At 37.4% G+C, this 12,839-nt stretch overlaps 1 protein-coding gene across 2 annotated transcripts in view; it reads right to left on the bottom strand.

Annotated features, from left to right (window-relative positions):
• Positions 1 to 53: 53 nt before the first annotated feature.
• The window catches only part of LOC145772251 (inactive dipeptidyl peptidase 10-like), a 42,446-nt gene continuing 29,660 nt past the window's right edge, over positions 54 to 12,839 (bottom strand). For both annotated transcript variants that reach the window (XM_082584122.1, XM_082584113.1), the window contains exons 12-16: positions 10,351 to 10,417; positions 9,720 to 9,911; positions 8,408 to 8,562; positions 6,947 to 7,078; positions 54 to 1,527 (exon numbers count right to left, since the gene is read on the bottom strand). In XM_082584122.1, coding sequence (XP_082440248.1) covers positions 1,319 to 1,527; positions 6,947 to 7,078; positions 8,408 to 8,562; positions 9,720 to 9,911; positions 10,351 to 10,417 — 755 coding nt within the window. In that variant the 3' untranslated portion in view covers positions 54 to 1,318. The remainder of the gene's footprint in view (positions 1,528 to 6,946; positions 7,079 to 8,407; positions 8,563 to 9,719; positions 9,912 to 10,350; positions 10,418 to 12,839) is intronic.

The following is a 12,839-nucleotide window of genomic DNA, read 5'->3' as shown; positions in this document are numbered from 1 at the left end:
GACCGTAGCAAGCGTAGCCTACTGTATTTTTTTTTTATTATTTGAGTTGGAAAACTAAATAAACCAGCTTCGAATCATATTTTAGCTTTTTAAGAGGTTAAGCACTAGGCCTTGGTGCCCTAATATGTTATAAGCAGCCGTTACATTTGCCAATAATCTACGACACCAGCATAATTGCCCCTCCCAAAAATATCGTCTATTTCGACGGTTTTTAAACTTTTGCAATTTACAGCACACCAAGGCATTTCGAAATCTACCGCAGCACATTGCTTTCCTGCGTTAAACATTATAATTTTTTCATGGAAGCTGTAAGCTTGAACAAACTACTGTAGTGTATACATGATAGAAGTTACTTAAACTGTATTTTAATCAATGTAGGCTCTACAAGTAAAATTACTTAACTTACTTTCACTGCAATGTGAGCAGTGATGTCAAGGTGGAAACTCCTGTCCGCGTGAATTCGCATGGCAAATTAATCAACGCTAAACTGTCAACCAACTAGTTTAGAGTAGCCTGCGTTTTTACCTATTTTTTGTTTTTTGAGCACGTAAATTAGAGGTGACACAGATAAATGTGATGGAACACTTTTAACACAAACATTACAAAAAATTTCAATTCAGGTACCGGTAGTAGGCCTATAATCCACAATTTATTATAAAAATGAATGAAGTTGGTTTAACAATGATTTTTCACTTTGTTCTTTTTCAAATTGTACCGGAAGGTCAAACAGTAGAGTTATCTTCCTTTTTCTCAAACAACAAATCGATTTGGAATTAATTGTTTGAGAAACACTCGGTAATTTTTCTCTACTTGTAAATGTGGTGCTGAGAAACAGACTGCAGACCACATCATCAACGATTGCACCATCTTCAAGCCACCTACTGGAGTGGAAGGTTTGCGTGTCTTGAATAATGAAACAAAATACTGGCTGCTCTCTAATAGCCTTCGAGCTTATAACGAGGAAACATCGTGAATCTGGGGTGCTAAAAAAATAGACTCTCGGCTCACACCACGACGCTCACACAACAGAAGTTCTCACCACGACGCTCCGGTGTTTAATGCAGAAAATGTGATAAAGCGTACTGTCAGCCTATACCCTAGGGCTTAGGCCCAGATCCAAATGCTCAGTCGGTTTGCTAAAAGAAGTCATTTGAGTTTCATTCCGAGTGGGCGTTTGTGGGATAGCCTAATGCAATTTATTGCAGCCTATCTCCGACGTTTAGACAAAGAAATAGTTTGATTTGTCTATTATTTTTTAAATCTTTCTCCAATTCTGCAGTTCCATGGAGGTTATTTTTGTTCTTGAAATCTCCGAGCTTCATTTTTCTCTTGATTCAAGAATGAAGTTATCACTCAGACAATTCTGTAGAAAAACGATTGATGTCTTGTACATTGCTTCTTTGGCTTTTTTGTTGGCTAGCATATGGTTTTGATTAGGATAGAAAACAGTCTGCAATGTCTCCAAGGGTAAGTTTTTCTCCACGGCAAACTGCTGCAGAAGGATAGCTTGTTGCTGATTCACAGTTTCTGGTATAAAAATAGAAGTTGAATTCAAATTTTCCAATCATTTTGTGAAGCCCACCACATAACAGACCAGTCTACACAGGTCTACAATTCGCAATAAATTGTAAAACTTTCAAATTTATGAAAAAATAAAAAATAAAAAAAAATGCAACGATAATAACATAAAAAGAGACCCACCAAAAATAGCTCACACATGGAAGTCACTCAGCTCAGAAAAGCTTTCTTTTGTGCTTAGTGTCCTTTTCGTAGAAATAAATAACTCCTTGACAGCTACGCTATGCCGTGGACTTCGACGTCCACGGTTACGTTGTCGCTATAGGAAAGCGCCGTCATCGCCTCGAAGTATTTTCTAGCTACTGAGCGCATTGTTCATTTTCGACCTTTCGAGTGCCTAGTTCAGGGGTTATCAACCGGAGGTCCGCGAACTTTAAGGGGTCTGCGAAGCGTTTTCAGGGAGTCCTTAAAAGTTTCTGAATTTGCGACATCGGCGTCACACAAAAGTTTGGTTTCTCGAATAAAAAATTTTATGCAAAAGTGTCAAATATTTTGTAAGGCTATGTGTGTTCAACTAGATTCTTTTGAGACAGCAGATTTTTGATCAATGCTTAATTCAGAGATTCAGGCACATTTAATTTAGCATTCCATTAGCACACACAGTTTTGCCAAGACTGTGAATACAAAATGTTGATTGCAAACGAAAAAAGTGAGAAATTTTTTCTAAAGGTCACAAAAATTGTATTCATTTTTCGATAAAACTTATAGAAAAACATTAAATCAGCATATTATTAGCCTAGAGATTACCGATTTTTGATTCTGTGTGCCAACATTTTGCTCATAACGTAACGTCGTCAACAGTGATGGGCATTATCGCCGATAATTTACCGGCGATAATTATCGGAGATAAATTTTTATCGCCTATCGTTATCGCTCAATTATTTTTTCAATTATCGTTTATCGTTATTGCCTAAGGCAATATTTGATTATCGCCGATAAATTTTATATCGGATCAACACACAAGCGGAAAGAACATGAAAAGTAATATTTTTACTAGCCACCTAGTTAATGAAAATAAAATTGAAACCAGTTCTTCTTCAGTGCCTGAAGTGTATGTGCACAGGTCGTTGTCATGGAAGGGGGCACGCCCCCCTGCAGTAGGGTGGTCCCGAAAAATTTTTTTTAGAATTTTGTTACAACCACCTCACCTTTTTTTTACATTGCCTAAAAGAAGTTAATGTGCAAAATTTGGTTAAAATTGAACAATGTTTAGAGGTGCCACAAAGCCATTTAATTTTTCTCTCAAGACACAATATAAACTAGTGTGGCTTATTAACTGTTTCTAAACACTTCTGTACTATGTTATACTGTAATGTCATCACGACCTTAACAAATGTTTATTCCATGGGCATTGGGCCAGCTTTAACCAAGTTTTTTAGCCCAGCAACAACAATTCTTTTTGTTGCATCTGGAAAGTTCTTGCGGTAATCTGCCACCATTTGAAGGAAGCATTGTCTTTGTTTCTCATCCTTTGTCAGAACATGGATATACTTCTGAATTAAAGCCACTCCTCTCTCAGCTGTGTCGTTAAGCACTCGAAACTGTGCTGCTTTCTTTTTTCCTGCAATGTAACCATCATTTGACAGCCACAGTGACGGTGGCAACGACAGGAAATCTGTCGACAAATTCAGAGCTTTGAAGAACTGCATAGATTTTACTGAAACAAAGTCTTCTATCTCACTTGCTTCAATTTCTTCCATCTTCAAGCTGGCTTTCACGGCACGACTACTCTTTCCAAGCTTTTTAAGGTTCTTAACCATTCTTTGCTTCCTCTCTTCAGCAACACCATCATCGAAGAATGCAAATGCCACAACTTCTTCACTCAGGTACCAAAGATGGTTGAGGAATTTTCTGCATGTCACTTTGGAGACACTGCTGTTGATGGAGGCATAAGCTTTCAAATTCTTCAAGAAGGCCAGGTCATTGGCTGGTGCTGAAACTGCTACCGGTGCATCAAACCAGGCTCTGAAATACACCAACACTGCGAACAGAACAACTTCTGCAAGCTCTTTCTTTTGCTTTGCTGTCAGCTTTACTTGTGCCCGGAACATCCAAATCTTGAGAGAATAAAGAACCTTGCTCATCCACCGTGCTCTGTGGAAAGCTCCGGGCTTTCTGATAACCAAAACACCCTGATCTGGCAATTCACCAAGGAAGAGGATGATCAGTTCCAGAAATTCTCTGTAATCTTCTCTTGGTTGTTGTTTGCATAGATATTTCTTTGCAGATATTAACAAGGAATCACGTTCTGGTGCGATATAAATCTCCACTGAAGGTTCACTTGCTGCGGTTTCATAATAATCTTGCTTGAGATGTAGCCAGCGCGCTTGAAACTGCTTGAAAATCTCGATGTCAGGCCCTGATGACGGTCCCATTGCATTGTTGAATACTGCACCTATCACTAGTTCAAATTTATGGTGCCGACACGGCAACCATAGAAGTTCCTTCTCTAGCTGGACCTCAAGATGATGACATGCTCCATTCCTTTTTCCTGTGTTGCTGCTAGTTGTATCAAAACTCATTGCTACAACATTGTCTTCTAGTACCCAATCATTCAGGACTCTTTTGACTGCCAAAGCCATCAATTGTCCAGATCCACTTGTCAACTTTGGTACAGCAAGCAACTTTTCTGAACCATCATACGATACAATCACTGGTAACCTATCGTATTTGTCCTGACACCCTGCTGTGTCTGGGATTAGCTTTCCATCCCAATGCACAACAACCTTAACTCCCGGGTCAAGAATGCCAAGACTGAAATTTTCCTTACTGGAAATAGCAGCTTCTTGTCTTAGTGACCTTCTTGACTGACGGATAGTTTTTCGATTAATGGCCAATTTATCCACATTGTGGCCTAAACTTTGAGCTGTTGCAGCAATGATATGAACAGCTGCTCTGTCACTGACTTTGGTTCGGTCCAGAGCTTGTGCTAGTCCTGGAGAGATCACATTCTTTGCTCTAGCTGTAATTGTACATTTCCGTTTTTTTGGTGTCTGCACTTCTGAAGAACTGAACTGTTCACACTGTTCAGTATTTTCAGACTCTGATGACGATGTTGAGATATCTTCTCGATAACATGCTTGCACTGCAGAAGATGATACTTTTGCCTTTTCAGCTCGAGCTTGCTCCTCTTGTTTCCGCTTGACAGTTCGTGCTTCTTTCGCAGCAAGTTCGTGATCAACTGAACCTAGGAAACCTCTTCGTCCATCTCTATGTGCCATCAGAAAAGCACGATCTTCTTCATAGTAGTCAGATCCAGTGCTTTCGCGTGTGCTATGTCAAACAGTTTGTCAAGATCGGCACTGAACTTTTCTTCTTTCTTCATCTGTGTATCTGTTCTCCTTAAAGCCGCCTTCTGGAGTCCTTTCCATTGCAGAAATAAATTTTCCAGTCTTTCTCTTGCATGTATTTCTGTGCATGTTATAATCTTGGCTCTCTCCCAGAATGGAATACACAATTTGATAACTTCTTTGCAACTTTCTTTGATGGTTACCTTCTCAATCTTGTGGAGATGGAAGAACATTGACTTCCCTAGCAGAAGGAAGCTTTCTCCCAGACAGTTCCTTGGAAGTGGGACCAATCAACCAAACATAATTGTCCTTTCTGGTTTTGGGCTTTGCACCACCGATAGGCCTACTACTATTATTACTGTTGCTAGCCATCTGAAAAACATAGAAAGAAAAACGTTCACAACTTCATCAGTACACTACGATCAGTGCTCATCGTTTAAGGACCCCTTAGTGCATGAAAGTTAACCTTCTGTCAGTCTATAAACTCCTCCTGCCTCTTCTTTTTCATAGAAGTAGCAAATTCAATTTAGAACTGCAACTTGTTCGCTATGCTTGCTATCTTGCAAGTTCTTGGCTTCGCTTTCAAATTCTAGCCATCGAAGAAATTACGCAATACTCATTGATTTGGGTGTAAAAAGAATTTGCTTGAAGAGAAAAATTCTGCACTGGGGAATTTTTATTTCGAATCGGCAGTACCAAAAAAAAATTTTGAGTCATTAGGGAATCATATCAAATCGAAATACTGAAATAAGCACCCTTAACCCGATTTGCAACCTCGTGTGGCACCTCTAAATATTAACCAATTTTTCTGAAATTTAGCTTGTTACCTTCTTTTAGCCTATGTAAAAAAATTGTAGGGTGGTCAGAATGTTTCGAATAAAAAAATTTTTTCCCATACATTTCGGGACCACCCTACCCTGCAGCGACGGTCCTGACAACACAATAATTTTTAGAGTTGCAAATTGCAATGCAATGAAATGCATGCAACAATTATCTTGTTGTTTTGCTGCAATTGGCAATCGCGAGTGAATTTTACAATTAAAATGTAAGCGCACAGGCGACTTTGCTGTAAACAGCCCTTTAAGCAAAGCAGAAAATCAAAATACAAAGTTTGGAATTTTTTATGGTATTTTCATTTGATTCAATTATTTTGCCTACTGCACGTAAGCGGCAGTGTAACTCAATTGATAAAAGCATCCAACTGGTATCTGAAAGTATAATTATAAGCACGGCGGTTACCTCAGTGGTTTGGTTTTGGATCAAGAGGTTGAAAGTTCGATACCCACTGCCGCTGTTGCGATTCTATTCATGCATAACTTACAAAAAGTTTTGTCCATTTACAGTATATTATGTTCAATTTTTCGTCATGTTGATGAAAACAGTTCGTGCTGCATGGGATGGGCTAGCGCAGCGCTAATCAAGATAATTTTTTTTTATTGTTATCGGACATTATCGGCGATCATTTTATCGTTTATCGTTATCGCTTGACTTTTTTTTGATTTATCGTTTATCGTTATCGCTTTAGGCATTTTTCGTTTATCGATTATCGTTATCGCTTAACTGAAAAATAAGTTATCGCGCTCAACACTGGTCGTCAATGTTATCAATCGTCATAAGTGCGTCGCGAGTTCAGCAAATTCTTCTAAGTGTGTCGCTTCAAAACTTACGACACATTTGTTTCTGTTAGAAACGCAATATACTAAAATTTCGTTTAAAATTTTTGTTAGGAGTCTTCGACCGCTTCAAAAGCACCAAAAGAAATCCGCCAAGACAAAAAGGTTGAGAACCACTAGTCTAGTTAGGCTGTTGCCTCTTTCAGATTGCCTCTGAGGTTATGGAATCCTTGGTCGGAGGATAGGAGAGAGAATATTGCCCGTCTTCCTTTCCTGCATATAGTATCCTTAACACTACCAAACATTTTTTTTCCATCTCTAGTCTGGTGTTTAATCCCCAAACACCTCAATTAGGTCTAGTGATATAGCCAGTCGAGATTAATAGGCTACTTGGCTCAAAGGCAAAAGGTTGCACCACCTTTTTTAATCATCTCTTCCTATACCGTCAACAATTCTTTAACTCACTGTCGAGCATGCCTTGAAATACCAGCAGATGGCTTTTCTTTAACATGTCCACCCTCTTTAATAAATTTGACTTTTCGTAGTTGAGAGCATCGGACAATGGATGCCCAATTAATTTTTCACTTTCGAATGAAGCTAAAAGAAACAAAAAACAGTTACAATTATTTACTGACACTATACTACGCATTTACAAATGCAGTAGGCTATACGCCCTTCTGGTGTAAAATAAGAGTGAATAGGCTACCCGTTTGGCAAAAAAGTTCTGCTTCGCCTACATATGGCTACATAACAATTACTGTAACTTCCAAATTTGCACATTTAAATGTAGAATAGAGAAAATCCTGTTTCCCTTGCTACGTGACGAGTGGCAAGAACGTCTGCGCAATGGTAGAAAGGACGTCGTTTCGACACTCCGGCAAGACACTTGAAGGCATGTAAAAAATAATTGCAGCAGCTGACTCAGTGCTGTGTCAAGGAAGGAGGGGGCAAAGAAGGCCCGGCTTCCAAGCCCACTATCCCAGGGAGCCCACAAATAACAGACTTTTATGTTTCAATAACAACATGTTTACCGTACTGTTTTAAACTTTCATTCTGATAGGAGTGTGGTTCGGTCAATGTTTTTTTCGTAAATGGTTAGGATTCTTTTCAATCGGTAATGTTGGGGGTGTGGTTGGGGTGAACATAATAATCACTTAGTAAAAGTGTTCAAATGCTCTTTTTGTTAAAGCCAATTTTTGTTGCACTCCTAAAGCGTTTTTCTGTGTTACGCCTACGTATTTAAAAATGATAGGGTATTAGTATATTTTTGAATAACTGTAATTTTAAGGATAAATGGCCTTCATATGTAGCTACCCAAATTAAATTTCCTAATTTGCCAATTCTTGTGCAATTTAAAAAAAAATTAAGTTAATTTAACGAGAATGCCGAATTTACATGTTAGCTTCTAGTGTGTGATATAAGTTCTGGGTGGAATGACCCAGTGGCGTAGCTAGGAAATGTGCCGGAATGTGCCGCCCGGGGAGGATTCAGATTTTGCCGCCCCTTTTAAGAAAAAGCATTTGAAAATGAAACGCGTTTTTTTATCAGATTATAATCAAAATCAAAAATCGTAGTCTGAAAGCACCGCCCCCAGACGTACCGCCCGGGGCGGTCCCCCCCCCCCCCTTAGCTACGCCACTGGAATGACTCCAATGTTTATGGCCATTGCCAGTATTTTTTGATTAAAAATCTTTAATAGCCTACTTTTGGCTTTCATTCCGAGCAAAGGTGTAGCCATGACATATCAGACTTGTGTTTTCTATCACTTAGCCATTTGTATTATTTACCAAACTGGTTTCATTTTACAATATTTAATTTAAATTTGAATTAAGGAAATACAAATTTAATTTTTAAAATTTATTGTAACACTGTTTGCTAAAAAACACAATGTTGAAGAAACAACAAAACAAAGCTTCAGTGACTCACCATGCAATGCCCAGTCGACAATTGGAGATATTGCAATTCCACATTGAATATTATTTTGAGCTTCAGTTAAAGCAAGCACCGACACATAACCACCATACCCTTTGCCAATAATCCCAACTTTAGATGATTTTATGTTCCAACTCTTGCTCATGTATCTGAAACAAATTGTGTTTGCGGGATAACCAGTTTTGAACGCAGTAGCCTATAGCCTATTGACTTCACATTTTTAAAAGGTTATTTTCTAGACCTATAGCAAAATAACAATTAATTACGCGATGTTGGTTCAGACAAAAACGATGATTGCTAGCCTAAATTAAATGCACTGCGTGGTAGCCTATTTAATATCTATATGTAATCTTTTAGAATATAACGCAACTCTAAAGTGTTTGCATCAAAGCTTCAAACAAATTTCAAACTAATGCCTTAGATGAAAATAATGTTTTCAAAACATAAAAGTTATGTTGCAAAATTTCAAGAGGAAAGTGTGATATTTTGCATAAAATTTGAGTCAAGTAAGCATCTAAGCAACCTGTGGCTACAGTTGCCTTAGTAACATTCAGAAAGTCGTTAGGATGATCGAACTTGTTTTTCAATAAGTAGCCTAGCCTATCAGAAACAAGATACAAAAATCATGCAAAAGCTGACGTAAAATGCCGAAAGTTAAAATGGGAGGAAACTGGATGCATATACTCCAAAGGAGGTTTATAAATTTTGCTGCGTTTCGGTCTCTTTTTTAGCCCTAACGATAATAAGCTACACATTTTTAAAGACTTGAACTCCATCTCTTATTTTGGCTTGTATCAAGTGAGAAGATGAACAAAAATACTTCATTCATGGCTACCTAAAGATACGGCCTGATTTGTCACATTTTGCTTAAAATTCCAGATTTTGCTACTTTGCGCAAATGTTTAAATAAATTTTTCTAAAAATCATATTTTTACGCTTTCTTTACCGTTTTCCCCAGATGACACAATAGGTTTTAACATCTTCAGATGTTGAAAAATAAAGAAAATTTGATTTCGACAATTTTAGTCAGACTGTTAATTTTTCAATAACAGTCTGATTGAGCGTTTTTCAACTTACTTTTTCTCATTTGCTACTGCTTTCCCAAGGCAACAAAAAGCTTTTATATCATGAAGAGTTAAGAGACAGCAAAAAGTAAAACAATCTCAGAAAATGTCAGTCAAACACTAGCAGTAGCTGTAATCAAAATCTGCAAAATGTGACAAATCAGGCCTCATCTCCAGGTGGCCATGCTTCATTGCATTTTACAGTCGTAGATATTAATATTCATCTTTGCTCTACTACTTACTCCACTACGGTATTGATATCTTTAAGGTCAAGAACACCAGGTTGCCCAAAAACTGAGTGAAGAATGTTGCTTCCACGATTCCCAGAACCAGCTCCATCCACGGAGACTAACGCGATATTGTTGCGTGACACAAAGTACTCGGCAAAATCCAATTGAAAACGAAAATCGGTACCTTGAGATCCAACGTCGCTTCTTAAACAAAATATTATATTTCGAGTTAATATCACTTTATTTTTGGTGATTTGGCATTTTCTATAACATTTTATATACGCACAGACAAAAAACATAATTCTTTGATTAGAGCTTATTTTTTTAAATGTGCAAATTTCTTACAATGCACTATAATGTCGTCGTTTTGATACTTACCGTGTTATCTTGTTAAAAATAATTACAAAACTTTGATAACTGTCTGATCCAAACATCTTTACTTTCATATTCAAAACCACAAGCTGTTCATATATTAAAAAGAAGCACCAGACATCTTAATTTTAGACCTATCCCAATCTATGCTTTACAAAAGTATCTTAAGCCTTGGGGCAGTCAAACTCCTGAGGTTGTTATAAGTTGATCTCTGAAAACGTAACACAAACACAAGATAAGGGTTTACAGGTATGTCATAAAAATAACTTACATTTGGAACACAAGAGGTATATTGGTCATGTGATCTCCAACAGGTTGCAACATTTTGAAGCTGATAACTGAAATAAAATAATCCAATGTTGTAATTAAGTATCACAAATTCAAATAATACTCTCTTATAAATGATCAATCTTTGTCACCTGAATCTTCTAATACGTTGCATTGTATTTCTGTCTTTCTTTATAGACTGCCAATTTTTGTGAGATCTCACACGATGAACTGATTAACTAGCTGAAATAAATATTTTTTAAATATTTCACTTTTGACATTTCGTTCAACCAAAAATTCCTTTGTACAGATCCGGCTTTGTACGACTTCGTACTTCGTATTCCGGCTTGTTCGTTGAATATTGGGATGTAGGAGGTGGAAAGCTACAGGACAAACATTGTGTTCATTTCTAAGCACATTGTCAAGTGTCAGGTCGACTGATGTCGAGTTGAAGTCCATTGGAGCATCCGTAGACGCTCAGACCACTCGCCTTGTATAGTTGACTAGAAACACTTTCGCAAAAGTTGTAGCCTTAGACCCACAGGAGTTGGAAACAAATCTGGTCACTATGGAAGATTGCCAGAAAGCAAATTGAAGAAAACCGTAGACCAATTTAGAGTATTTGTGGACTATGCCATATAAACCAAGAAATTAAAAGACTCACAATTCTGTCATCGAAATGAAACAAAATGTTTTAAAAATATTTCGCCTTACAAGCAACTGCAAGAAAAAGAAATTCTGTCTGAAATGAGGCAGTTAGGTATGACTAACAGTAAAGCGAGCGGTCGAATTCAAGGTGGAAACTGTAACCAACACTAAAAATTAGGTTTGGCAAAAAGTAAGTTAGTCCAGTTAAGCATACGCAAGTGGTCCTATGTTCTGTGCGATAGGTGGTGCAGTAGCCGAACTCTTGAGTGGAAACACCTAACCACAACACAATTTAGGCTTTTTGTCACAACTGTCGAATAGAGTTTAGATATTTTAAAATCGACTTCGGCAAAGAATTTTAAAACAAAGAAACACAAGCATTCAAATCGTGTCTTGATAGCTATTTTGAGAAGTAATTTTGAGGAGTAACTGCCACTGGCGTACGCAAGATTTTCTCAAGTGGTGGGCAATTCGATTTTTTTTTCGAATGGAAACGAATTGAAAAAACGCCATTTGCTTATAATTAACTAGTAAATCTTAGCAAGTAAGATTAGCTTGCCGTACTCAGCTTGCATTGACGATAATTTTTTTAGTTTGTAGCAACTAGTTTACTCATTTAGATCTATTTTGTATTGAAAACAAGAAAGTGTGATATAACGCTCTTGACGTCGCTTGCAATATTTTACGTAGACGACATAGTTAGTTTGGTTCGGTTCGCCTTAAGTTAAAGCATAACTCGAATCTCTTCGTGACAGCTTAAATATCGACTGCAATTTATTAATGCACTTTAAATAAAAGACTATCGCACTCTGAAGATATATAACGAAAAAGAAGGCCAACTCTACAGGGCCATGTAAGCACCGTCTCCCTCCTCTTCTCCTTCCGAAATTTACTTGTGGGCCTTTACTTTTCAGTAAAAAGGGCCTAAAATCTTTTTCAAACCATTGGTTGAGAATTTGGATCAAAAACATCAGACTGACTCCACAAGTTGTTGGGACTCCATCTTTGACTACAATACAATACAAAGGGCTTGCAGTTTAACTAAAATAAATAAAAGATTTTACAGGGCCGTTTTTAAAGGATGTTTGGCAATGAAAAGGGCCGCTTTTAAAACATGCAATTGCATCCCTCTTATAATACAAAAACTAAAAACTAAGAAAACAAAATGACGCAGTGTCTGTCTTAAAAAACAAATAAGACGCTGGATTCAATGCAAAACTACCTACTTAGACAAGGTAATTACAAAAAAATTTGGCGACTTGCAGTTTCGTTCTGTATACAACCCCCTTCCTTCCACCCAAAAAAATTTGCATAAAAAAAAATCATTTCGAATGCAAATGTATACACTGGATAATAGGGTGGATCAAAAATAGTAAAAAAAAATTTTTTCCTTAATTTTAATTAGCTAGATATGGCAAAAGTTGCCAATATATCACCAAAACACAATGTAAAAAAATGAAGAGGTTTGAACAAGTTTTTGATCGCCCCCCGCGACATACAAATTTAGGCACTCATACATAGGGGAAACTTGGGAGAGTTGAGCCACAGGGAGAGTTGAGCCACCCCGACTTTTTCAAAATATACTTGTTATAGAAATGAATTACCGCCACCTATTGGAAGAACTTGTAGTTAAGTTTCTTCTGACCTAAAATGTTTAGCAGGTTTAGACTCGTTGTATAACTGTTTTTACGAAAAAGCATTTTTACATCAAAAAAGTAAAAGTTGGACTTGAAGGTAAGAGTTTTTATATTATTGAAGTATGTTTGCCAGTTTGATTTCAATACATTTTGTCATGTAGCCAGTGCGCTACTCTTTCATTATGGTTGCTAAGGAAAACCATGCGGC

This window comes from Aplidium turbinatum, chromosome 1 (genome assembly GCF_918807975.1).
Source record: "Aplidium turbinatum chromosome 1, kaAplTurb1.1, whole genome shotgun sequence".
Classification (NCBI taxonomy): Eukaryota; Metazoa; Chordata; class Ascidiacea; order Aplousobranchia; family Polyclinidae; genus Aplidium; species Aplidium turbinatum.
The sequence above is the reverse complement of the archived record's forward strand: the minus strand, read 5'-3'. Positions and strand labels throughout refer to the sequence as shown.